Genomic DNA, 24,206 nt, shown 5'->3' on the forward strand with positions numbered 1-24,206 from the left:
TGGTTCGATGATGATGTGGCGACCAAACACCAACCTGCAACTGTTTGGTCTAATTGTGTGATGTTGATCGTTCGGGCTTTGATAATTCTACTCCTATCCTCAAACAGCCGGGCCGGACAACGAAATGCATTTATCACCACCACAGTGTAGGAAAGCGCACCCGAATCGCTTCGGCCCCGCCTTTACCCCGCAAACGTCCTCTCAATCCAATGTAAACATCGCCTTTCACATCAAACAATGCTGCGCGCTCAGACAACACTTAGAGGGACAATTAAGATAATCTTGGCGGAAATGTTCAAAAACGATCAATTTATTCTATTACCGGCAAGCTATCATGCTTCTATGGCTTCAAGCATTTGACCGAACTTATATACATTGAATTTAGATTTTAGAACTTCTTTCGCCTCGCGTCATGTCGGTCAGTCATTCGTCATCTCCGAAGAACACCTTGACAGGGAGCCAGCTGTCTCCGCAAACCTTGAAGCGATCCTTCAAGTTGTCCAGCTGGTTGACCTCCTCCTCAGTCAGGTCCCAGCCGTCGAGCTCGAAGTTGGCGTCGATGCGCTCCTTGCTGACCGACTTGGGAATGACACTCCAGCCCTTGTTCAAGCCCCATACCAGCAGGACCTGCTGGGGGGTCTTGCCCTTCTTCTCGGCAAGGTCCAACAGGGTCTGATCTTTGTAGAGAGGAGAGTTCGTTGAGCCGAGGCAAGAGTAACCGGTGGAGTGAATGCCCTTCGAGGTGTTGTAGGCGACCAACTTGGGGGAGGGGTTGTTGGGGTGCAACTCAATTTGGTTGACAGCGGGGACGATCTTGGTGCTGGGGTCGTTCAGAAGCTTCTCCAGGTTCTTGATGCCGAAGTTGGAAACGCCGATGTTACGGACCTTGCCGGTGGCGGGCAGCTTCTGCATCTCTTGCCTAAGATTCCGCACTAGTCAGTACCCACTCGCTAATGCCGGGTCTACAAGGGTGATAGCTTCGTACCAGGTCTTGATGAAGTCCCAGTCGGGAAGATGCTTCGAGGTGTCGTTGGGGTCGGTCGCGCAAGGCCAGTGAACAAGGTAAAGGTCGACGTAGTCCACGCCAAGGCTCTTGAGAGAAGAGTCAATGCCCTCGGCGACGCGGTGGTGCCAGGTGTTGTTGAGCTTGGTCGTGATCCAGATCTCCTCGCGAGGGACCCCAGAGTCCTTGATACCCTGACCGACCTCAGCCTCGTTGCCGTAGGCGAGGGCACTATCACCGCCGAAAACCATTAGTATGAGGGTCAAACACGGTTCTTAAATCAATCACAATACTCCGCTTACGTGTCGATATGGCGGTAACCCTTCAGAAGGGCATTCTTGACGGCCTCTCTGACCTGGTTAGGACCGCTCTGCCATGTGCCCAAGCCAACAGCGGGGATCTTATCACCCGTGTTGAGGGTGTACGTTTTCCTATGAGGCCAAAGTGTAAGTTAACGTCAATGGAATTTCCCCGAGGGGAGCTAGCTTACTTGGTGTGCTCGAGGTTCGACATTGTTACTTTTTTTTGGGATGGTACTCGGGGAAAGAAACAATGCAGTTGATTCAAACGTTTAGAGGAGGGAAGAATTGAAGGAAGGAAGAAAGAGAAACAAGGAGAAGTCGTCCCCACAGATGGAGGCAGGTTGACTTTATAGGCTTGGGGAGGAGGGGAGGGGCTGAGTGCCCGCTCACTCTGAGAGCCGATAGACGATAATGATGAAGAGGCAGGGCAGGTCCATCCAGCACGCTATGCGCGGAACGATGACGATAGTCAATCGGGGGTCGCGGGGTCCGTTCAATACTGGTGGGGTCTATTCATCGACGGGCTCCCAGGGCTCTGTCTCTGCCGGTCATTTCTAATTGCAATCTGAAACCGATAACTAAACCAATTGGGTCGGTCATCTTGTTCTCAATTCGTTATCGCATGCAATTAGCCGCTCAGCATGAGGGTCCCAAGCATCCATACTACAAAATCAGGCAGTCAGTTTACCGTGCCACATACTTCAATTGAAACAAGTTCACTTGTTTACTTGTACTACTATCCGGAGATTAGCTTGCCAGTAGGTTCTGTGGTACAGTACACAGTAAACCGGACATAACCATTTAACCGAGTTCTAGAATGTCAAACCTGGAATCTCAAAAGAACTAGCCGAGCGTATGTAGATTTAAATCGGCACCATCCACAAAGTAGAAAGCATACCTCCTCGTATGCAGACCTTGGTCTCGTGTAAAATCAACATTATTAATTATTTCCGGTCCAACCACCGAGAATCGGTTCGGCGCCGCGCAGCCATGCACCTGCGCGATTTTGCCTAAACTCGTTTGCTCCGCTTTGGTGGGGCTCCGCGTTTGAAAGGTCCAATCAACATCAAATTTCCAGGCCTCACCGCTTGATTCTGCCCGTCCACTGTGGCTCCCTCTCCAGAACGCGGTTGAAGCCGGAGAAAATCACAATCCAACGGTGACTCGTTGGCGCAAGCAAAGTGATTTGTCGATTGACTGGACATCGTCTGAAACTCACAGTTACTCTGTAGCAAGGCGCTCAGTCATTACGGCCAGCAACAAGGAGATAGCCTATGGTCAAGCCATACTGCCTCCCTTAAACCTCGAAAACATTTTCCATCCCCGCGGAGAAGTCGAAACACCCTTGCCGCGAGGGTCGATACTTTAATTATCTTACAACCCTTCCAGAATGTCGTCTGGATTTGTATCCGCAGGGACGGATCAAGAGCCCGTCGAGCGCAATGATGAATGGCACCGAGTGCAGCAGGAGCTCGAGGAGGAACGCAGGCGCAAAGCAGAGTTGGGAAAACAGGATGGAGGGAAGAGTCTGTTTGAAGTACTGCAGCAGAACAAGAGTGAGTTAGATCAATATCACGACACTCGCTCGGCGAGGTCCACGTCGTGCTTTCGAACTCCCTGGATTGACATGTTAGGATGATCTATCTTCGTCTGTGTAGTGGCCAAGCAAGAAGCCTTCGAAGAGAAGATCAAGCTGAAGAACCAATTCCGATCGCTGGACGAAGATGAGGTTGAATTCCTGGACTCGATATTGGAGTCGACGCGAGCGAAAGAGGCCGCCCTGAAGAAGGAGACTGCCGAAGGTCTAGAGTTGTTCCGTCGCCAGCGGGAAGAGGCAGAAAAGACCCTTCTCGAAGATACAGCTGCCGACGTGGTTCCGGCAGCGGAGGGAGAGGGTTGGAAACTGCCTGCGCGGAAACGACGACGCGAGAAGAGCAAGGACCTTCTTGTCCCCGGGAAAAAACGCAAGTCTTTGAGTGGCGACTCCGCAGGAAGCCCTAAAGGCGAGCAGGCACCCCCAACTACCTCCAAAGAGCCTCGGGCGGATGAATCACTGCCAAAATCTAAATCAACTCACAGACTCACCGAAACGCAAAAGCCCCTGAGTGCTGCGGAAAGTGCTGTCAGCCCCGGGGAACCCGTGGGAAAGAGTCCGAGCACGAACTCGCCAGCCCAGAAGCCAGCTGCAAATTCATCGTCACTGTCTCTCGGCCTGGCAGGTTACAGTTCAGACTCGGAATAAACTCGATGTTCTCTGGGTGAATATCATGGCTATCTGTATAGCCTGTACGACTCGACACTCCCCCCTAATAGTTTCGTGATGCTTGCCATGGCTTGCATTTACCCGCATAGCAGGTGATGTCTAATTGAAAATCAAGAAATTCTGCTACAGAGCATCGTCAGAAGATTATAGCTTCAAGAGTCAAAGGACAAATGCCCTCTCACGATATAATATCCTGGAAAAAGACATACTTTGCACGATCGCCTGGTAGTCTTGTTAGCAAAGCTGTGAAGGTTGTAAGGCTTTTGCCCAGATGAAGCGGGCTAAATCCATCATTGACTAGTGAGGCCGTCCTTACGCAATAGCAGGCGTGAAATACGGAAGCATAGCTCATCATTCTGTAGGATACATGTCGCATTCGTATATCGATATGCTGGGAGCCTTGCGCATGTCAATGAGTCCTCGGCATTGCAGTACAGCCAATGTACTGGAGCTCGGATGACGAGCTCATTCATAATTAGCTCGATGCTCGATCTACAAATTCTATCAATCTTATATAGCGCATCCATGTTGAATTCCCCCTCACTAGGAGTCATAAAGTCAGGTATTTTCGGTAAAGCATGAGATCTTGGGAGACGACCATGTGACTTCCCAAGAGAAAAACATGACTCTTTACACACTGCAAGAATCCATCATCTTAATCAGTACGCCTTCCAATCCACGATCTTGGCGAGAATATCACGGGGTATTATTGAAGTCACTACCTACTGCAACACGCTGACTATTACTCAGGAGGTCAAAGGCTCCCTGTCTTACTATAGGACTCTTATTGTCCTCTCATGTCTCTACGCTGGGGTGCAAGACTTGCCGGAAGCAAAGACACAACACCCCGACCAACTGCACCAAGGAAAGCAAGGTTTACGCTTCAGTCTCAGCGTGCGTGGCAAAGGCACCTCTCTTCTCCTCCTGCTCTTCAACACGGCGCTCCAAGTCGTGGGAGACATAGTCCTCCTTGCGAGTGCCCACCACGATCCAGGGCGAGTTGGAGAAGAGGTAGTTCATCTCCTCAAGGGGGAGCTTCTTCGTCTCGGGAAGAAGCAGCCAGAAGAAGATCGCGTTCGTGAAGTTGCAGATGATGAAGAGGTAGTAGTACCTGTAGCGCACGCTCTCCATGGCGATCGGGGTGACCTGGCCGATCATGGTGTTGAAGGCGTAGGAGACCATGCAAGCCAGCGACACACCCTTCGAACGGGTCCGGGTGTCGAACACCTCGGCCGGGATGATCCACGACAGGGGACCGCAGGTACAGGAGAAAGAGAAATTATACAGCCAGGTCATGATGATGAAGCCCCAGTGCGCGCCCGTGTTGTTGACCTCCGGCGGGAATTTGGCCAGCAGCGCACACGCGACGATGAAGGTGACGCAGTTGCCCAGGTTGCCACCGATCAGAGTCCAGCGACGACCGAACCGATCGATGTACAGGATGCAAAGGAACTGGGCGATCAGGGCGATGATCGAGTTGATGGCCTGATAGCGCAGGGTCTCGTCGCCCGAAATGCCGATCTGCTCATAGATAGTCACGGAGTAGTACCTGCCGGATTGCGACTGGTTAGTTCTACACTCTGCTTCCCCGGTTGCGCAGTGCTGGATGGACTCACTGGATCGCAGATACACCGGTCATCTGGACAGACGCCTGGATAGCACAGCAGAGGAAAAGACGACGGAAGGAAGAGCGGGACGTGAAGAGTTCCGCGTAGGACTTGGCTTCGTTCTCATGTTCGAACTTGATGCTTTCCTGAATCTGCTGGTATTCCGCACGCACCCACGCGTCATCTTCGTTACCATGAGCGTGGAGTTGGGCCAGGGTTTTCAGACCCAGCTCATTTTTCCCATGGTCAATGAGCCAACGAGGAGACTGGAGTTTTGTTAGTGAGTTGTGCCTGATTAACAACAGTCGACCAGAGGTGCAAGGTTCTTACCTCAGGGAAGAACATGATGAGAAGGCCCAGACACACCGCCGGTGCGATTTGCAGACCCAGGGGCAATTGCCATTGAGCATCGTTGGTGTCAGAGAAGCCGATGTATGTGCCATACGAAATCCAAGCAGCACAGAGGGAGCCAACACCGAGCATGAATTGCTGAAGGGCTGTGACTCGCCCACGGATGTTGGGATGACAGATCTCAGCTTGGTACAAGGGGATAATCATGGTAAGGAAACCGACTCTGCAGACCAGGACAAAATCAGTAAATGCTCTACAATCGCTCCAGACTTTACTTGGATACTTGCGGTGTAAACATACCCGAGACCAGCAAAGAATCTTCCGCTGTACAAGTACGCGATAGTCTGAGCTCCTGTCTGAAGACCTCCGCCAAGGCAGAAAATGATACAACCGATCGTGATGGTCCATCGTCGACCCAGCTTATCACCAGTAGGACCTGCAAATGCTGCACCGCAGAAAGCACCTGCAGTGAACATGGAAACAACGAGACCTCTGGAAGGCTGTCAGTGGCATACGCCTAATTCTGGCCGTGGTCGAACTCACTGTTGAGTGCTATCGGCTTCGAACTTGGCGATGAAAGATCCACTGGCGATGACCTCGGCAATCACACCCAGATCGTCTGCAACCATGCATATCAGTTCCGATCAAGCGAATGAATAGTACATGAATATCATCTATACATACATCCATAAAGGAACGAGCCGAGAGAGGCGAAGACACCGACCAGGAACTGGTGAGAGCAAGGACGTTAAAAACCCGGCGCTTAGCCATGCGTTGGATCTTCCTCAGGACTTACCTGGTACCATGCCGGAGAGAGACGCATGTTGAAGGGTGGGAATCCGCAATGAACACAGTGGATCCAGTGGATTTGATCATTCGCTAAGGAAGATCACAGACAAAAAATGCGGAGATTCCACCCCCAGGTTCAGGGTCCTGTGGGCTTTTATGAACATCTGGGGATGACAGCCACGCAACCCACGTATAGGCCCAGAATCTGGGGCATTAGGGTTTTCCGAACTCGCCTCCTCCATCGGAACATGCTCATGACATCGTGACTTTTCCCAGTTCACGCAAAGACCGGTGGAGGATTCATTATGATGCATCAGTCGGCAGACACGACGCTTTGGGGATTCTACCGAGACAGGGTATTTTTTTTCTACTTGCTGGCCCAAGTCCAGCCTGCTCGAGATGCAAGACTCATAACACCTGCGGAGTCAATCGACTCAACATGCCATGCATGACCTATCGCCATGTGTGGTCTGGTGTAGCCAAGCAACGCTTGTAGAAAGCGGGATGGCAGTACATCAACTTCCACTCCAGAGACGCATGCTGATTGACGGAAATTAGCCGTGGCGTTGCCTCGGCTTCATCCTCCAAGCCAACGGCGTCGAAACCTCTCGCTTGCATCCCCATCATGCATCCTTGCTGGCCTGCCCTCTTCTGAGTTCGGTACAACTCCGGATCAACCCCGCAGGGGATTTGCCCGATTCATCCTGCCCGCTCCCCATTGCTTCAGCACATTAATATTAGTTGCCGGGCTCTCTCTGCCATGGTCAACAACAATACATTGATTGAGTGTGTTTCGGGCAAAGTAAGAGTCCTGCTTATAGTCCCTTGGGTACATTTTCTCTTGTTTTCATACCAATCGGATCTCGCGATTCTCAACCTTCTCTTTCCTGCTATTTTCCCTTTGCCGCCATGACCACCTTCACGAAGCTTAACGACCAGGATGCGCCTAGTATTTCCATCCATCCAACAAGGCGCATTTCCAAGATCAACCCCAACATCTATGCGGGCTTCACAGAGTAAGCTCCCGGATTGGTTACAGCCCCAGTGAAATAGTGCGGCTAACACCTCCGAAAAGGCATATGGGTCGATGCATCTACGGGGGCATCTACGACCCGGGAAACAAGCTGTCGGACGAGAATGGTTTCAGAACAGATGTGATCGAGGCCCTGAAGGACCTAAACATCCCTGTCGTCCGCTACCCCGGTGGCAACTTTATGGCAACCTACCACTGGATCGATGGTGTTGGCCCCAGAGAGAACCGGCCGTCCAGGTATGTTGTCGCTGCCTTGGATGCTTCACTTTTTTTGCCTTCCTATCGTGCCTACTGTCTTTCAATCACGTTTCATTCATTTGGCTTTGGCTTTTGTCTCTGTTTTGGATTGCTTCGACTGGCATGTCCCTTTTGTACTGACTGCGAGCCTGCCCTGCTTAGACCCGAACTGGCCTGGCTGGGAACAGAGACCAACCAATTCGGAACGGACGAGTTCATGAAGTGGTGTGAAGTACTCGGAACCGAGCCCTACCTCTGTCTGAACTTTGGAACTGGTAAGTGACCGACTTTTCTCATTGTCGAAAAGCCTTACTAATCGTATTATAGGTACTCTTGATGAAGGTATATCTCCCCCATAACTTTTAGCCTTCTGGTTAGGGCCTCAAATCTAACACATTCACGCAGCACTTGCTTGGGTCGAATACTGCAACGGCACCCGGGACACTTACTATGCCAACCTTCGCCGGAAGAATGGTCGTGAGGAACCATACAATGTAAGTCAAATATTCCATGCCTATGATTCTTTATATGTCATTCTAATCAATCCAGGTGAAATACTGGGCCCTCGGGAACGAAGTCTGGGGACCATGGCAGGTTGAGCAAATGACTCAGGAAGCATATGCCCACAAAGCATACCAATGGGCCAAAGGTAGCTAGCTCCTTGCATCTCAAACATGACTACAAGATGATTCGAAGATACTGACAATGATCGAACTTGAAGCTCTTAAGCTCCTCGACCCTAGCCTTGTCCTAATTCTCTGTGGTCAAACCGGGTTTGCCTCGTGGGATCACTACACCTTGAAGCACTGCCTTCTCCCCGCTCACTCCGAGCTCTCCACCAGCGCCGTGCCCTTGATCGATATGCACAGTATCCACCTGTACACGACCTCGGACTCCCACCTCCCCAATGTCACCGCGCCGCTGGCGGGCGAGCGGGCCATCGAGATCACCTCCTCGCTGATCGACCTCGCCATGATCGAGAACAACGTGCCGCCGTCCCAGCCCCGGCCCACCATCTGCTTCGACGAGTGGAACGTCTGGGACCCGATCCGCGCCGAGGGCAGCAAGGGCGCCGAGGAGTCGTACACGCTGTCGGACGCGCTGGCGGTGGCCGTGTGGCTGAACGTGTTCGTGCGCAAGAGCAAGGACGTTGGCATGGCGTGCATCGCGCAGAGCGTCAACGTCATCTCGCCGCTGATGACCTCGCCGGACGGCATCACCAAGCAGACCACCTGGTGGCCGCTGTACCTCTTCTCCAAGTACATGCGCGGCTGGACCATCAGCACGCACCTGGCCAGCGCGACCTACGAGGGCGAGACCTCGCCCAAGTGGGTGCGCAGTGTCAAGGACACCCCCTGGCTGGACGTGAGCGCCACCCTCGGCGAGGACGGCTACGTCAACGTCGCCGTCGTCAACATCAGCGAGGACCGGGACCTCGAGACCCGGCTCGACGGCCCCACCGGCCAGGTTGCCGTCTTCACCGTTACCGGCGACAACCTCGCCGTCAGCAACATGAACGGCAAGCAGGAGGTCGGCGTCGCCGAGAGCACCTGGGAAGCCACGGGCTCCTACGTCTTCCCCAAGCACTCCTTCACTCTCCTGCGCTGGAAGGCCGAGTAAAACAAGCCCACCCCAAAACAAACAAACCTTCGTATCCTTCCCCTCCCAAACCCCAAATCCAACTACGAAATTAGATAGAAACGAAACGGCCACCCCCAAATCAATGACAATATATCATCCTTCATTCATATATAGCATTAAAAAACCCATGCAGTACATAAATCCCATCCCATCATACCATCATACCATTGAGCCCGCCGCAACGAGCAAACACAAATCATAACCATCATCCACACCCATCCAGAGATCCACCCCAGCACTTCAACCATAGTTAACATTATGGACCGTCCCGCTCTCATCCACGTGGATATTCAACCTGTAATCCCCCGTCGATGTCAGCCACATCTTCCCAACCACGACCCCCCCCCCCCCCCCCCCCCAAAAAGCACATGAAAAAAAATCAACCTACCGATCAGGGTTATGATCCATGGTCGTCGCATCACCCGGCTTAACGATCCGATGAGTCTCCGGCAGGTCTTTCTTGGCGAATGACTACACCAGATTAGGGGACGGTTAGCGTTCGTTCCATTTCCCCCTTAAGTCTGGATGTTGTTGCTTAGGGTATGGTCCGGTTTCAACTGGATCATATCGCCAAGAGACTGTCCAGGGCCAGGGCCAGGGCAATACAGGGTGGAGGAGGGGGGAGGGGAAGCTCACGTTCACGTCGCTCGATCCCTCGGTGACGGTCTTGCCCATTAGTTTGTGCGACCAGTCATCCTGGCTCGAGCCGCCGCTGGTGTTGTTGATGCCGGGGATGACGAGGGGCATGGTGGTGTTTTGTTTTGTTTTGTTTCCGTTAGGTGGCTGTGAGAGATTTGTCTATTGAAGTGGAAGAAGAGGGGTTATGTAGTAATGTATTGAAGGGTTGAATATTCCTAGTTTAGACTTCTAAGTGGTTTGAAGAGAAAATGGGAGAAGAGAGGAGTTAGGCTGCGATGTAAAAGTGAGAGTTTAAATATATCTAGTTTTGGGAGTATAGAGCCTGCCTGCCTGTGAGTCGACTTAACTTATCTGGAATGACATCATAGTTGAGATGACGGATGGATGTGGCGTCACCTCTACAATCCGGGGGTAGACACGGTATAACTACTACGAGTAAGCATCTGCATACAGCTATGTAATTACCTGGTGTTTCACGTGCTTATGCACGGAGACGGTTGTGTCTAGTTTGGTATTGGCGCAGAAAGTACTATGTAAGAGGACTTCGCAGATCAAGAATCGATTCACTTATTACCGGACTGTACCGTAGCTTCTACATGGAATTGTTAAGGATAATCTATAGTCACTTGGTGATAGTAGTTTGCATGGCCCCACTACTCATCACCACTTCCCCACAAGGCATAATATGACAGGCAGGCAGGCAACGACGCCGCATCGCATTATTGCATCTCATGCACACTCCTCAAACACCGCTCAAGCCTCTTCCCACGTTCCTTCTCACGGACCAAAGTGGCCTTGACAAATGAACGAATCGCGTCCCGCCCAATCTTCTCTCGCCAAGAAGTCCAGCCCGCGAGTTCCCCGACCACTACATCCTTGTTCCACGTGATCTCGCGAGAGAGACGCGCCACTTGCGCTTCGGATTCCTGGATCTTGCTCTCCAACTCACGGACGGACTTTTGTCGCGACTCTTCTAGTCCGGGAAAGTTGAGGTTGAATTTCCGTGGGAGAGAAGACGAGAGCAGGGACGAGCGAGATCGAGAGAGGTTTCTGTTCGTGGAAGCTAGATTGGAAATGAGCCCAATTGGGCGGGAGAGGGAGGCGAGAACAGCTGTGGTGTTGTTGTCAATGGAGGTGAAAGCGGCGACAAATTGGAGTAGCGGGGATGAGTCAGAGGATGAGGTTGAGAGACATAAAGCGTAGCGGATAAATGCCTCGACATGAGACTGAGGGAGTGCCTGCGTCGGTTCCTTAAGAGTAGAGATGGAGGTGGAGCAGAGAGCTAAAGCGTCTGCCATATCAGACGCAGAATTTTGCAGAGCGTGGCCACGACGAATCAGACTGCGAGTGTTCACGTGAATGGCACGAACCATGTCTTGAGCATGCGAGACAAACTGTTCGGTTTCTCTCATACTTTCCGGGGTGACTGGTGCATAATCGTCCATGATTGACTCCGCAAGGACTTGGGCCTTCCGGTGCGATCTGTCGGCCATCATGTCCGGCTGCAGCTCCGGAACAAGAAAGAATTCCCAGAGCATTTCGTGGGTCGCGAAGGTCGGATGGGATAGTAGGGCTTTCAGAAACTTGTCCAGTTTTTCTTGCATATCATGAAGCACGGAACGAGACGGCTTCGAATGGATCTGAAACGGGCTGCGGAAGTCTGACAATGATGGCATATATGAAGCGGGATGCTCGGTCGAAAGGCATCGGGCGAGGTTCTCAAAATCCGAGAAGGTGCGACGACATGTCGTAACGGTGTACGTTGTGCCTGACGCAGGTCGAGATTCCTGGGAGTTTGCAGTCGGATTAGGCGCACCGGATTTTAGAATGAATCTAACAGTTGCATCTTCAACAAAGTAGGAGCGGACAACGGTCGTCACTCGGCCCGACTGCTCATCATACACGGAAGGAGGCGTAGACAAAAGTATGAGATCATCAATGCGATTGCGAACCTCATCGTCCTTTGCCAACTCGACGGCGGTTAACCCGCGACTTTCTTTCAGGTGAACATCTACTCTAGCGTCTGCAAACAGTATTCGGACTTGGTCGATGCGTCCGTACTTACTCGCCATCATGAGTGGCGTGAATCTCTTGTCATTTGTCGCATTGGGGTCACAATCACACCCTTGTAAGATCCGTACTGTAATCTCGGGATCACTAACGATATGAAGCAACGTGTTGCCTTTCGAGTCGATATGTTCGTCAAGACGCAGGGGTCTGCCGTCTCCTTGAGCTTTCTGGGCTGCGTTCAGGGCTTCGATCACCATTGATTTATAATCAGGATGGTCGTAAGAACGGCACAAGGCGAAGAGTGGTGTTTGTCCATGCTTGTCCCGTTGGCACCATGGGAGGAGCCCCTCAAGCCTATGCATCACTGACGGGGTGCTGAACAAGTAATGAGCAACCGTACGTCCATGCATATCGGACTTCTGCATGTACGATGCGATAGTGTGCTTATCAGTCGCACTGAAAAGGTAATCCACCAGAATGTCCACAATGTCAGTGTGAGCAAGCTGGACTGCAGCACTCAGCAGTGTTGTGCCTTCTGTGTTCGAATCCTCAAGGATATCTTCCAGAGGGTAATACTCTTGCAGGCTAAGTAGGTATTTCAGAGATTCCGGTTGGCGACTTTCGACCGCCATCATGGGAATTGAATCGCCGGAAGGATCCTGCGTCCTGGTCAGAGTCTCAATAGAGCTATCGCCTTCGATTGCGCTGGTGATGGACTCCAATGTAGTTGTCCGGGATATGAGCGATATGGCAGATGACTCGGACAGGCTACGCACGTCCATTGAGACTTTCTTGATGGGACGTCGCACTTCGATTGGAGGCGAAATGTTCGCCCATGTCTGGAAGGGAAAGACGTGGGAAAGCGGGGGGGCTCCAGAGTCAGCACCAGGGGCTATCGTTCCATCATCGCCAAATGAATTAGACACGCCATCACGTATTGGTAAAGGCAAATGGGAAATAGGGCTCGAGTCCTCGTCGTCTCCTGTTTTGAAAGCCACCACCCTTTCTTCAGGTTCACAAGGGATGTCATCAATAGATTCTTGATCCCCGTTCGGTTCCAGGATTGCCTTCATGTCAACAACGCGCCCGTGCTTGGTGGCATTCCATAAGCGTTTGTTCCTGACACTCGCTCTTCGAAGGCCGGCGGAATCCGTTACCAAATAAGTAAGAACAGCCTCAAGCGTGCTCAGTGCATAGCCCATTTCACCACTGTCAACATCATCAATATAGATGAAGTGTTGCATGTACATCAAGCGGGCCTGTAGATTCTTGATTTGAGATCTTATTACAACGACAAGCAACAACGAGACGAGAATATCTGCGTTGATGGTCACAGGCGCAAATTGCTTTTCTGACGAGTGCGACTCTGTTCTGTCATAGCTGCCAGGGTAGGACAGGATCTTAACCGTCTCAAGCAAGGTATTCAACATGTCGTGAGGGCACTTGGCATCGAGCATTTTGCGGAATTCTTCAACTGCTCTGCCGAGCCTTTGCAATAACTCCCGCTTGCCCTCCCGTCCCCCTTCCACCGCAATACCCACTTGAGAGATGTCAACATATTCCATGTACCGGATTCGGGAGTCTAGTTCGGCATCCTCCGGCAGTCGAAACTTGCAGAGTCGAGGGAAGAGTAAGTTTTCATGCACCTGCTCCGCCACATAACGTTCAATGAGCCGTTCGACTAATGGGCCAGTAAGATCGGTGGTGGCGCCGAGGAAAGACAGCTGTTGTTTGTCCACCAACCGAAACAAATCAATGGCAGCAGTAACCGCTGTCTCGAGGCTGCGACGCATTAAGTCTTCGTCATCCTCGAAGTACTCCTCGGAATTGAACGGAAGTCCTTCCCTGCTGCGTGTGGAGCGAATAGAAGCAGCCTCATTGAAAGATGATTCACGGTTCTGCTTGCGTTCGTAGTCTTCAAACATCACAGGGGATCGCGATGGTGGTGGAGGTAGAGGTTTTCCGAGTTCTTTCCCAAATTCCTTGAACAGCCGTTCCAAGCCAGGTTGCATCTGTCTAGCGATCATCGGAAAGTTTGCCAGCAATTCTCCGAATGTTTTGATCTCCTTCTTCTGTGGTGAGGAGACTGGCTCGCCGGATTTGATTCCATTGCCCACGGCATTGATCTTTGGTTGTGCCCCTGGCACCACAGCAGTAATGATCCTTCCGGGGTCAAACGAGCCGATCAATGGGCGGGAGATGTAATAAATAAGCCATGGCTGGGAGTCGTTGCTGTTGGGGTAATACAACGCATCAGACACCAACTGAGCTTGGCTTAGGGACTTGAAACCTTGAGAGACGGACAATTGTTTAGCGCAAACAGGATCTCAGATCTGGAAGGGGTCTCCTTCTACCTTTATTGCTGTAGACAGAATTCTCCTTGATAATCACGGTGCGACCATTTACCGTTGTCACTTGCTTGGCCTTGCTTCTGCTGTCCCGTATATTCGAGTCATCCTTCCCCCCACCAGTCCCGGTAGCGACTGGTATACGCAAGGTATGGCTCCCAAGGAATTCTTCCGAAACAACCAGATCCGAGTAGTAGAGGGAGGACTCGCGGTCGCGCGACCCGACGAGAGATTCTGTCACGGGCACGAGGAGGACCTATACGACAAATTGTGAGAACGACGGGCTGGACATGTGAGATGCGGGCCAAGCTGTCCGGAACGGAAACATACATGATTCTCGATGGGTATACACTGGCCCGGAACAGTGCTTCGGAAGAAGGCACGGAGGAAAGGATTTAAAGGGTGCATCCAAACGGTCTTGGACGACGGCCCGGCTCAAGGTCTCTGGCACTCATCAAGCCTTCTAGACCGGTCTCGTAGAGAGAGAGGGGGGGGGGAGGCGATCTCCGCTGCTGGATCGTCACAGATGAGCAGCTCCGGCGCATGCGCCCGCAGGTGACAACGAAGCCTTTATCAACAACGATTATGCCGGGAATAGTACGCTGTAAGGGAGTAGACAGTGCTGGAATGGTGTCAGAGATGCAAAAACGAAGGAAACGCAGCTGTATGACGATTGCAAGGCAGGAATGTGGTAAAGATTCAGCCAACAACAGCTTTCACGGAGGGTGGCAGCCCGGGGAGCTCTCCGCGCTAGACCCCTTTTGGGTATCCTCCACATTTACCTCCTACTGTAACTAACTTAGTAGTTAGTACTTACCTACAGGTAAGTTGCAGTACCTGGTATCTTAGATTCAGCCTGATAGTGAATACCTAGTACTATGTAGTATGTAAGAAGTAGAAAGCAGTCCAACAATCAACTTGGAAGTCTACATAGTATTGGCTGTATTTACACAGTTCATATTGGTTTAATGCATATAGAAAATGTCCCAAGTCGCAGTAATAGGCTGACAATAGATAGTATACATAGGCGAAAATAGGCGAAAAAGGCGAAAAGAGAACATCGTCGGTAGCGCAAGGCCTCATCGTCTCCCGATCAGGTTGTCGAGACGGTAATAGTTTCAGTGCTGTGAATCTGCAGCCAATCTCGTTGCAAGCACTGAGAAGAGAGACGCTCTTTTCAATCCAGAGAACTCCACCAGCATACAGACCTGGTGTATCACAGAATTGTACCCTTGCTCTTTCCCCGCCAGCTAATCCGTGCCCTGATATTTTGCGTCGAGTAAAAAATTATAGCTCCAGACAGAACTCCCAAAAGCGGCGAATCTCCTAACCCAGTCTCCGTACATGTCTGCTTCTCGTTCCACCAAATTTGACGCGGGTGCAATCCGATACGCGACAGATCGTGCCTCGAATGTTCTTCCCCTCATTACCCAGCAAGACCTTGGTGAAAGCGTCCCGGCCAAGTCCGAAGTCGCGGAAAACGAGTGTCATGCGTTTGATCTCCATCATGTATCCCCGTTCCTGCATCTGGGCAAAGAAATGAGAGGTCAACTGGAATGCCGGGTCGAAACCAGCACGTCCACCTTTGCGAAAACCAAGATGACCGCAGCTGAGAGACATCATCGGATTGCCGTTGGGCCGAGTCAAGGTCAAGATCGTGTTGTGCTTGTGGGAATAAACATGGAGATTGTAGGGAGGAGACCGGTCGACATAAGGTTGCCCGACCATCTCGGCTTCCAGGCTACCTTGCAGCTTCTGGAAGCTGTAGGTTGTCTTCTCAGAAGACCGGCTGAGACCTGTAGAGCCGAAGAGATCATCGAGCGTAGAGGCTTGGTTGTCGGAGTTGGCAACCTTGGGTTTCGTACCCAGAATCTGCCTTTCCAAGTCACGGGCCTCTCCAGAGGTGTTCGCCGGTTTCGCCGGAGTCGATGAGAATGGCCTTATCGAACTGAGAGGAGAAATCCGAAGCTGAAGAGGTCTGCCGATCGACGGCAGCGCCCTCGTGAGGGCACTGACAAAGGATGTGTTCATCTTGGTGTAACTTGACGCGGAGGATGTTGTTGCTGCGCAAAGGCGCTTTGCTGATTGAAGGACGATTCTGGACCGCTTCTCGGTGAACGCGATGGGGTACACGACTGATTGATCACCGGAAGAGCGAGAAATAAGATGTCGACCCGATGAAATGAACTGAAGGCAAGCGTTGGTTATGGGCTGTAGGCGCTGTACACACTGCCGAGCGGCGCAACACTGGGCCGGAACGAAAGGGCGGCGGAAGAGGGCCGAATTTTATCGATGCTTGGCATTTTCGCATCTCGACTTTTTCCTTTCCCTTTAGAGCAACTGCCGACATCGCTTCTTCCTCTTCCCCAGTTCACTTCTACCCTTTCAACCTTTCCCTTCTCTAACCCATTCGGGGCCTTTTTCTTCACATAAACCTCTATCTTTCGGGACCTTGGGTTAATTATAGTCTTGGTGGTTTATCTTCTGTATAGCATGATCTCCGCTACCAAAATGTCCGCCACCGCGCGGGCGGCCACTTTACGGACCTATGTCCCGAGCCTGAAGACTGCTTACAGCCAGCACTCCTTGGTGCAGACTTGCTCCTTTTCGACATCGCCAGCAGTACGGAACATTCCATCTCTGAATCAACAGCGCACAACACTCCCTCACCTTCTCTCTCCCTACGCCGCTCTGCCATTGACCAGGTCCTTCCATGTTGCCACCCCCCTCAGACAGCAACAGCAGCAGCAGCAGCAGCAGCAAGAAAAGGAGAAACAGTCAGAGGAATCGAGCGAGGGAAAGAGTGAAGAACAGAAGGAGGGCGAGAAGAAGGACGCCCCTCCTCCCCCTCCCCATGGCGACAAGACTCCCTGGCAAGTCTTCAGGGAGACTCTCCAAACCGAGTTCAAGGCATCAAAAGAGTGGAATGAGTCGACCAAGGCCCTCGCGTCCTCCGCTCACCAGTTCACTGAGAACGAGAACGTCAAGCGGGCTCGTGCCGCCTACGAAGCTGCCTCTGGGGCTGCGACTTCCAAGACTTCCACCGCGTTGAAGCACACCGGCAAGGCCATCGGCAAGAGCGCTTCCTGGACGTGGAACACGCCCGTGGTGAAGGGTATTAGAAAGGGTGTCAACGCCACTGGTTCCGGAATCGAGAAGGTCACGCGACCTGTTCGCGAAACTGAGGCTTACAAGACTGCCGTTGGAGGCGTGAAGGATGCCATCGATGACGGCAGCAGCTCTCGCTATGGTGGTTGGGTCGAGAAGGAGGAGCGCCGGAAGCAGAGGAAATTGCGCGAAGAGATGGAAGCCAAGTCTGGTCGTCGCAGCGAGCCGATGGTGGAAGATCCCAAGTGAGTCATTTCTCTTGTCACCCATTAACCACCTGCATCTGACATTTATGTCTCTTCAGCGCGGGAACCAACGTCACACTCCACAAGGACGCTGCTTGGAAGGAGTCGTGGCGTGATTTCAAGGACTCGAACCCTATGATGCAGAAGCTCTTCACTCTCAAGAACACCTACGACGAGTCGGAAAACCCTCTCATCACCACTGCGCGCAGCATTTCGGATCGTGTCGCTGGTTTCTTCGCCGAGAACGAGACGGCTCAGGTCATCAAGAAATTCCGCGAGATGGACCCCAATTTCCAGATGGAGTCATTCTTGAGGGAAATGCGTGAATATATCCTGCCCGAGGTCCTCGATGCCTACGTCAAGGGTGATGTCGAAACCCTCAAGCTCTGGCTTTCAGAAGCTCAGTTCAACGTCTATGCTGCACTCGCTCAGCAGTACACTAACCTCGGTCTCAAATCCGATGGTCGTATCCTCGATATCCGTGGAGTTGACGTCTCCCATGCTCGCATGTTGGACCCCGGTGACATTCCCGTGTTCGTTGTGACCTGCCGTACACAGGAGGTCCACGTTTATAAGAACGTGAAGTCTGGTGAACTCGCCGCCGGTATGGAAGACAAGGTTCAGCTGGTTACTTACGCTATCGGTCTCACTCGGATACCTGAGGATGTCAACAACCCGGAGACCCGTGGGTGGAGATTAATCGAGCTGCAGAAGGCTGCTCGTGACTACATTTAAATCACCCTCAAACGGCTCTCTTGACTTAAACCACCCTGCTCCTTTCTCAACAATATCTCCGTTGTTCTGATCATCGGTCCATGAATTTCTTATTTACTCTTCTCGAATGTTTTGATATCATATCCGACTGTACAATATTGACCTTTCTAAATAGAGGCCAGGCGGAACTGGCGCTTCATGAACTGCAACTGCCTGTGAATGTAACTTGATTAATCACGCACAAATTCCCCCCTTCCGTTGGCCAATTCGTTTCAGGAAAGATGCTGGCGAGCTTGCTATCTCTGGATTCGGGAGTTGTTGTCTCAGAGAGACCTTGATCGGGCACAAGAGGCCCGGGTTACTTGTTTCTTTTCGGCGTTTCGGGGCGTCCCGTGTTGTGTTTGGCAAAATCCTCCTCCACTCATCTGATGATTCTTTTTGCATCTGCGTCAGTACTTAGCTCAGTTCCTCTTACCCTTTACCCAGTTTCAGCTGAAGGACCGCCTCTTCAGGATGAAGATCTTACAGAAGCTCTTTGAGGCCAAACTCGGGGCTTGATGCCTCAACGGCTTGGGCCTACAGATCGAGGCTCGTCGAAGAGTTTGTGAATATAATGTGAAAAAGAATATTACGCTTCTCACTCAGAAGTGTGCGTATCGCTCATCAGTCTCTATTCTCCTTCGCGAGATCAGAAAGGTCATCAAGCTTGTTACAGAAAAAATGAAGCTAAATGCAGCCAACGAGCTTAGTGAATTTGAAAATATTCTTTCGCAAGTGATGAAAATAAAAGTTGCACGGGCGTCAGAAGATGGTTTTAGTCATTACTGGCCTCCCCGTCCAGCACCGCCGCCCATCATGTTCCGGGCCCTGATATCACAAGATTAGTGTCTGTCCACTTTAAGCAATGATAGGGTGAGAACCTACATCTCGGCAATGCTTGGGTCACTCATCAGAGAAGACATATCGGGCATACCACCTCCGCGGCCAAAGTTCTCAGCCATCTGTCTGAGCTGGGGGTTGCTCATGAGGTTGTTGAGCGCATCGGGGTTGCTCATCAGGTTTTGGGCCATGCTGGCGAACATGGGGTTGCTCATGATAGAGCTAAGATCGGGCATACCGCCGCGGCCGGCGCCGCCGCCACCACCGCCTCCGAGCATGCTAGCGAGGGAAGAGAGATCGGGCATACCGCCGGCACCGCGAGAGGCGCCAGCGGCATCATCAACGGCGTCAGAGGGGGGCTCCGCACCGCGCTGCGACTCCTCGATCTTTCTCTTGGTGGTCTCCAGACCCCGCTTCATGGCCTCGCTGCCGCCGTTACCCTCAGCCTCGATGCCCTTCTCGTAGGCCTCGAGGGCACCGTGGTAGTCGGCCAGGTCGAAACGAGCCAGACCCAGACGGCTCCAGGCCTTGGAGTACTTGGGATCGACAGCGGTGGCAAGCTCCGCGTCCTCAACCGCCTTTTCGTGCTGTCCGGCGGCGGAGTAGGCAGCAGCCCGGTTGGAGAGGTAGATGGGGTTCGAGGGGGCGATGGCCAGAGCCTGGGTGTACAAGTCGATCGCACTGCTGTAGTCCTTGCGCGCCATGGCGGCGTTTCCCTCCGACTTCAGCTTGTCGGATTCCGGAGTGGGAGCGCCGCTCTGGGGCTTCCCTTCAGTCGCAGCACCGCCGGCAGCGGGCTTGTTCCGCAGTTTCTCATAGACGCTGTAGATGCTGGCCAGAGACTGTCCACCAAGAGCATCCTTCACAGCCGCCTCGTCGGAGGGGTCAACCTTGAACGTATCCGCGATGCAGGACTGGGCGATCTCGATGGATTCGGCGTCATCGGCACCGAGAGTGCCATCCTTCAAGCTGGCACCTAGGAAGTCGATGATAGCAAGCGCCAAGCGCTTCTTGGACTCGGTAGGAGCCTAGATGATAAGACACGTCAGAAAGTAAGTTGAGAGGGGGAGTGTATGCAGTTGAAACACTAAAAGGGGCCCACGTACCATGATGTGAGCAGATTGGGTATCAATGCGAAAGGGGAGGAGATTATCTTGCTGGCCAAAAGAGTCGGCGGGGAGGCGGAATTTAGGATGCGGGGGCCCTTAGTCTTGTTTGGTTTGTTTGCTTCGGGAGCTTACCTGCACGTGATAGCCTCCGTGCTCTCGACTGCCCTCCAGCTCATATTAACTTCCGGTACGACAATCCATCAAATCTACAGCGCAGTCGGGACAATTACTGGAACGGACATGGTCGGCAGATACGGGGGAATCTCTGTCTCGAGTCCGGCAATCTAACGTTCTAGCCTCAACCGAAGATGACTCGATGTGAAGCTGCTCCTCTACTCCGTGACTCTCGCGCCTGCACCGAGCCATGTACTGGCCCTATGGAGTCCCCCGGGTCTATACGATCAATGGCCCTGGAATACCGGTTCTCACATCTGACGACGACGAATCCCTGAACTACGATAGCCCTACGGCACAGGAGGAGGCGCTGAACATTGAAAATGCCCGTGACAAACCGGCCATTGCGGAGACGGCGTGGGCTGACGAGCCTCTTGCCGGCCTTTGTGTCTCTCGCAGTGGTTATATGTTTGCGACAATGACCGGTTCGTCGATCGCTCTCTGGCAAACAAGAGTAAGTGAAGCTTTTGCTGATCTTGTTGGGTAGAGCGTGCATGTTGACGGGTAATATAGCCTACCGCCGTTGTTGCTGCCGTTGCTCGGTCCGCCTCTTCGCTGGAGAACTATGGTCCCAACGTGGCCCTTTTGATGCATCCCGACTCGAATATACTTGTTGCTCAGACGCTGAACGGATATCTTCTTACCTATACCATCGCTGTTAGCCCTAATACCCGTGTATATCAACAGTTCTTTGATCAATCTACCTCGACTTCAACCCGCCGCCAGACGCTCGCTCGGTTAGCCGCGGAGGAAGAGGCCACTGGCGTTCGAGATGTCAGCATACGTTTCCGAATGGCTATCAAGATAGAGTCGGGAATCGCCAAGGCTCTCGCACTTGATAATGAGCTCGTTGTCGCAACTGTCAAACCTGCGGCCATCCAATGCATTCGTTGGAACCCGGATGCGGACGGCTCGCAAACCAAGTCAGAACTTCTTAGTCGGATTCTGGGGGTTTCAAAGCGCACATCAATCACGGACATGGTGTATGATCGTGCTATCAACCTGCTGATATGGGTCACCAACGAGGGACAGGCGTATGCCGTGCAGCGAGCCCCAGAGGACTCGGATGACTCCAGGAAGTTGTTCCAAGGCCATTGCTTCCATGACCCCAAGAATGATGGCGAGAGAGCCGTCAAGGTAGTAGTTAATGCACGATTTTCTCTGCTCACAGTGAGCTGCGCCAACGGAGAGATCCTAGTCTACACAGCCAAGGACTACCTGGGCAATGTTCCTCTATCGCACAAACTACAACTCCCGGCTTCGCCAACCACGACGGGCAGTGTTACATTTATGAGCTATTCGCCAGACGGCTATTGCCTGTTTGCTGGGTATAAGCATGGTTGGACAACATGGAGCGTTTTTGGGAAGTCGGGAGAGAGTAGCTTTGCGGCGGACCGATCTCTTGCTAACTCAAACGGCGAGAACTGGGTGACTGGAACTTCTCATGGTTGTTGGATCGGTGGAGGGTCAGAAATCATACTTACAGGCCAGAACGACCGTCGCTTGTGGATTCTGGAGACAGCACGGAGCGCTTTGACAGGCTGTTATTCGTCTGCGAACCTGGCTAGAGGCCTGCTGCAAACTGGAACCGAGGTTATCCTCTACCGTGGCCATGATCTACCCGATCTTATGACCATTTCGGGGAAGGACTCGCTGTGGCATCATGCTCAATATCCTCCGAGTTACCTTCACTCACAGTGGCCGATTCGCTCTAGTGTTGTCTCACAGGATGGGAGATATGTAGCTATCGCGGGCAGACGAGGGCTTGCACACTACAGCGTCAACAGCGGACGTTGGAAAGTGTTCGAGGATCCCAAGATTGAGAATTCCTTCGCGGTACGTGGGGGCATGTGCTGGTACGGACACATTCTGATCGCCGCCATTGACAATGACGGATCTTACGAGGTAAGTGTGCCATCGATGTCTGATCGCGGCTATACTGATCGACTGCGAAGTTGCGGTTGTACTCGCGGGAAATGCCTCTCAACAATCAATCCATCCTACACATTGAATACCTACCTTCGCCAGTCGTCTTTGTCGGAGCATCAGGCGAGGACTCGCTGCTCGTTTATACATACGACAATATTCTTTATCACTATATCATCAATTCAGCTCACTCCCGAATAACATTGGTGCCCGTTGGGCAGATTGCATTTCATGGGATTGTGCGCGCGCCAACCAGGGTCCGGGCAATCAGTTGGATTTTGCCCGAAGACCAAATGCGTAAGTGTGCCAGCACCTTGCGAGAGCTAGATCTAACAAAAAGCGACCAGGGAACGGCGACCCTTCCCAGGATGTCAAGGTGGCATCTGTACTTCTTTTGGTTGATGGCAACTTGGTCCTGCTACAGCCATCGTTCTCGGAGACTGGCGATTTGAAATACGACATGCGGGTGGTATCCCACGATGTCGAATACTATATCCTGATGCGAGATCAATTATCGTTCAACTTTGCGCCTGTCGACGAGTCCCTCCCGGCCAGTCCATCGGCTGAAATGGCCTTGAATATGTACCGCAGCGACTTTTCGTTGAGGGACTCGCTATGGACGTTTTGTGGGAAAGAGCTCATCGCCTGGGGGGATGTGCAGGACGTTCTACAGCGGGAAGAGGCATCCAAACCCCTGGAGGTACCCCTGGACTTTTATCCGCTGTCTGTTCTCCTGAACAAGGGAATTGTGCTTGGTGTGGAAGCCGAGATGACCCAGCGACGCGATGTCACCTTCTCCGTGCTGAAGTTCGCCATTAGGGTGAGTTTCCACCCAGTGACGCCGGTGCAGCACTAACTCTGCTAGACACACCTCTTTCTGCCGTACTTCCTTCAGCACAGTCTGACACAGCGCGACATGCCTGCAGCGCTGTCGTTGTGCCAGCACTTCTCCCACCTATCCTACTTTCCGCACGCCCTCGAGATCCTCCTTCACCACGTCCTGGACGATGAGGTCGACAACCAGAGCCGCGACAGCAAGGTCGACGACCCCTCCCTGAAACACGAGCCACTGCTGCCGATAGTCATCTCCTTCCTACAAGCATCGTTACCCACCAAGGTGTACCTGGACGTGGTGGTCCAATGCACGCGCAAGACGGAGTTGCGCTCCTGGCGCACCTTGTTCACCTACCTCCCGTCGCCAAAGGACCTCTTCGAGCAAGCCCTCAAGCTCGGGTCCCTCAAGACCGCCGTGGGGTATCTGCTGGTGCTGCAAGCCTTCGAGGATGATGCGGACGACCACGACGCTCCGATCGAGGACTACGTGGTCCGGCTGATGTACCTGGCCTCGAAGAAGAACGACTGGGACCTGTGCGCGGAGCTGGCGAGATTCCTGATCGCCCTGGACGAGACGGGGGAGATGTTACAGCGGGCGGTGACCCGCGCAGGGCTGAGGGATGGAGGGCTCCAGCTGCCCGGGGCGGGAATGGGGATGAACGGGTCCAGCACGAGTGTGAAGGGGCTGGGACTGGCGATGCGGACGCCGTCGTGGTCCTCGCTATCGCCGACGTCGCCGCTGTCCCCGCGGCCTCCCGAACTGGAGTGATCACATCCGGTGTAAAGTTAGAATCTCGGAGAATATGTATATACGAGCCTTTCCCCCTCTCTATCCCATGAACATCAAACCCCAAGAACAGAGAAATCCAATGCATCCATTCAGCTGCAAAGCAATGGTATCAAGAATACAAGCGTGCACTCATCTTCGACATAAACAGTAACCGAACCCAACCACATTCTCACCATCTAAACCCCTTCCCTGATCCCCGGATCT

The 24,206-nt window shown here is 52.6% G+C and overlaps 9 protein-coding genes across 9 annotated transcripts; 4 read left to right on the forward strand and 5 right to left on the reverse strand.

Moving 5' to 3' along the window:
• Positions 1 to 341: 341 nt before the first annotated feature.
• Positions 342 to 1,692, reverse strand: gcy1 (putative glycerol dehydrogenase Gcy1). Its single transcript, XM_040943654.1, has 4 exons — positions 1,494 to 1,692; positions 1,306 to 1,434; positions 986 to 1,234; positions 342 to 919 (listed from the first exon to the last, which is right to left on the reverse strand). The coding sequence occupies exons 1-4, from the start codon at positions 1,514 to 1,516 to the stop codon at positions 424 to 426; spliced, it is 897 nt and encodes a 298-aa protein (XP_040806339.1). The 5' UTR covers positions 1,517 to 1,692; the 3' UTR covers positions 342 to 423.
• A 774-nt stretch (positions 1,693 to 2,466) lies between these two features.
• On the forward strand, positions 2,467 to 3,547 carry BO72DRAFT_394446 (NEFA-interacting nuclear protein Nip30; the record flags this gene model as incomplete). The annotated part of the gene is made up of 2 exons (XM_040941968.1): positions 2,467 to 2,861; positions 2,964 to 3,547. The coding sequence occupies exons 1-2, from the start codon at positions 2,696 to 2,698 to the stop codon at positions 3,545 to 3,547; spliced, it is 750 nt and encodes a 249-aa protein (XP_040806340.1). The 5' UTR covers positions 2,467 to 2,695.
• A 711-nt stretch (positions 3,548 to 4,258) lies between these two features.
• On the reverse strand, positions 4,259 to 6,726 carry BO72DRAFT_443769 (sugar porter family MFS transporter). Its single transcript, XM_040943655.1, has 7 exons — positions 6,323 to 6,726; positions 6,211 to 6,256; positions 6,070 to 6,145; positions 5,827 to 6,018; positions 5,506 to 5,749; positions 5,185 to 5,441; positions 4,259 to 5,117 (listed from the first exon to the last, which is right to left on the reverse strand). The coding sequence occupies exons 1-7, from the start codon at positions 6,347 to 6,349 to the stop codon at positions 4,445 to 4,447; spliced, it is 1,515 nt and encodes a 504-aa protein (XP_040806341.1). The 5' UTR covers positions 6,350 to 6,726; the 3' UTR covers positions 4,259 to 4,444.
• A 234-nt stretch (positions 6,727 to 6,960) lies between these two features.
• BO72DRAFT_443770 (alpha-N-arabinofuranosidase) lies at positions 6,961 to 9,313 on the forward strand. The gene is made up of 7 exons (XM_040943656.1): positions 6,961 to 7,331; positions 7,391 to 7,585; positions 7,748 to 7,860; positions 7,913 to 7,927; positions 7,991 to 8,079; positions 8,135 to 8,234; positions 8,307 to 9,313. The coding sequence occupies exons 1-7, from the start codon at positions 7,225 to 7,227 to the stop codon at positions 9,203 to 9,205; spliced, it is 1,518 nt and encodes a 505-aa protein (XP_040806342.1). The 5' UTR covers positions 6,961 to 7,224; the 3' UTR covers positions 9,206 to 9,313.
• A 69-nt stretch (positions 9,314 to 9,382) lies between these two features.
• Positions 9,383 to 10,075, reverse strand: BO72DRAFT_443771 (uncharacterized protein). The gene is made up of 3 exons (XM_040943657.1): positions 9,863 to 10,075; positions 9,615 to 9,697; positions 9,383 to 9,521 (listed from the first exon to the last, which is right to left on the reverse strand). Exons 1-3 carry the CDS (start codon positions 9,971 to 9,973, stop codon positions 9,467 to 9,469), a joined length of 249 nt encoding a protein of 82 aa, XP_040806343.1. The 5' UTR covers positions 9,974 to 10,075; the 3' UTR covers positions 9,383 to 9,466.
• A 362-nt stretch (positions 10,076 to 10,437) lies between these two features.
• BO72DRAFT_419379 (putative VPS9 domain protein) lies at positions 10,438 to 14,897 on the reverse strand. The gene is made up of 3 exons (XM_040942661.1): positions 14,554 to 14,897; positions 14,230 to 14,479; positions 10,438 to 14,165 (listed from the first exon to the last, which is right to left on the reverse strand). Exons 1-3 carry the CDS (start codon positions 14,629 to 14,631, stop codon positions 10,585 to 10,587), a joined length of 3,909 nt encoding a protein of 1,302 aa, XP_040806344.1. The 5' UTR covers positions 14,632 to 14,897; the 3' UTR covers positions 10,438 to 10,584.
• A 242-nt stretch (positions 14,898 to 15,139) lies between these two features.
• BO72DRAFT_443774 (mitochondrial 37S ribosomal protein uS11m) lies at positions 15,140 to 16,476 on the reverse strand. The gene has a single exon (XM_040943658.1). The coding sequence runs from the start codon at positions 16,252 to 16,254 to the stop codon at positions 15,550 to 15,552; it is 705 nt and encodes a 234-aa protein (XP_040806345.1). The 5' UTR covers positions 16,255 to 16,476; the 3' UTR covers positions 15,140 to 15,549.
• A 240-nt stretch (positions 16,477 to 16,716) lies between these two features.
• Positions 16,717 to 18,311, forward strand: tim44 (protein translocase subunit TIM44; the record flags this gene model as incomplete). Its single annotated transcript, XM_040946654.1, has 2 exons — positions 16,717 to 17,576; positions 17,636 to 18,311. The coding sequence occupies 2 exons, from the start codon at positions 16,717 to 16,719 to the stop codon at positions 18,309 to 18,311; spliced, it is 1,536 nt and encodes a 511-aa protein (XP_040806346.1).
• Positions 18,312 to 20,468: 2,157 nt separating this feature from the next.
• BO72DRAFT_419391 (RIC1 family protein) lies at positions 20,469 to 24,202 on the forward strand. The gene is made up of 5 exons (XM_040942662.1): positions 20,469 to 20,906; positions 20,966 to 22,357; positions 22,408 to 22,675; positions 22,726 to 23,198; positions 23,244 to 24,202. Exons 1-5 carry the CDS (start codon positions 20,643 to 20,645, stop codon positions 23,979 to 23,981), a joined length of 3,135 nt encoding a protein of 1,044 aa, XP_040806347.1. The 5' UTR covers positions 20,469 to 20,642; the 3' UTR covers positions 23,982 to 24,202.
• Positions 24,203 to 24,206: the final 4 nt, after the last annotated feature.

The sequence above is a fragment of the Aspergillus fijiensis genome, assembly GCF_003184825.1.
Source record: "Aspergillus fijiensis CBS 313.89 unplaced genomic scaffold BO72scaffold_2, whole genome shotgun sequence".
Classification (NCBI taxonomy): domain Eukaryota; kingdom Fungi; phylum Ascomycota; class Eurotiomycetes; order Eurotiales; family Aspergillaceae; genus Aspergillus; species Aspergillus fijiensis.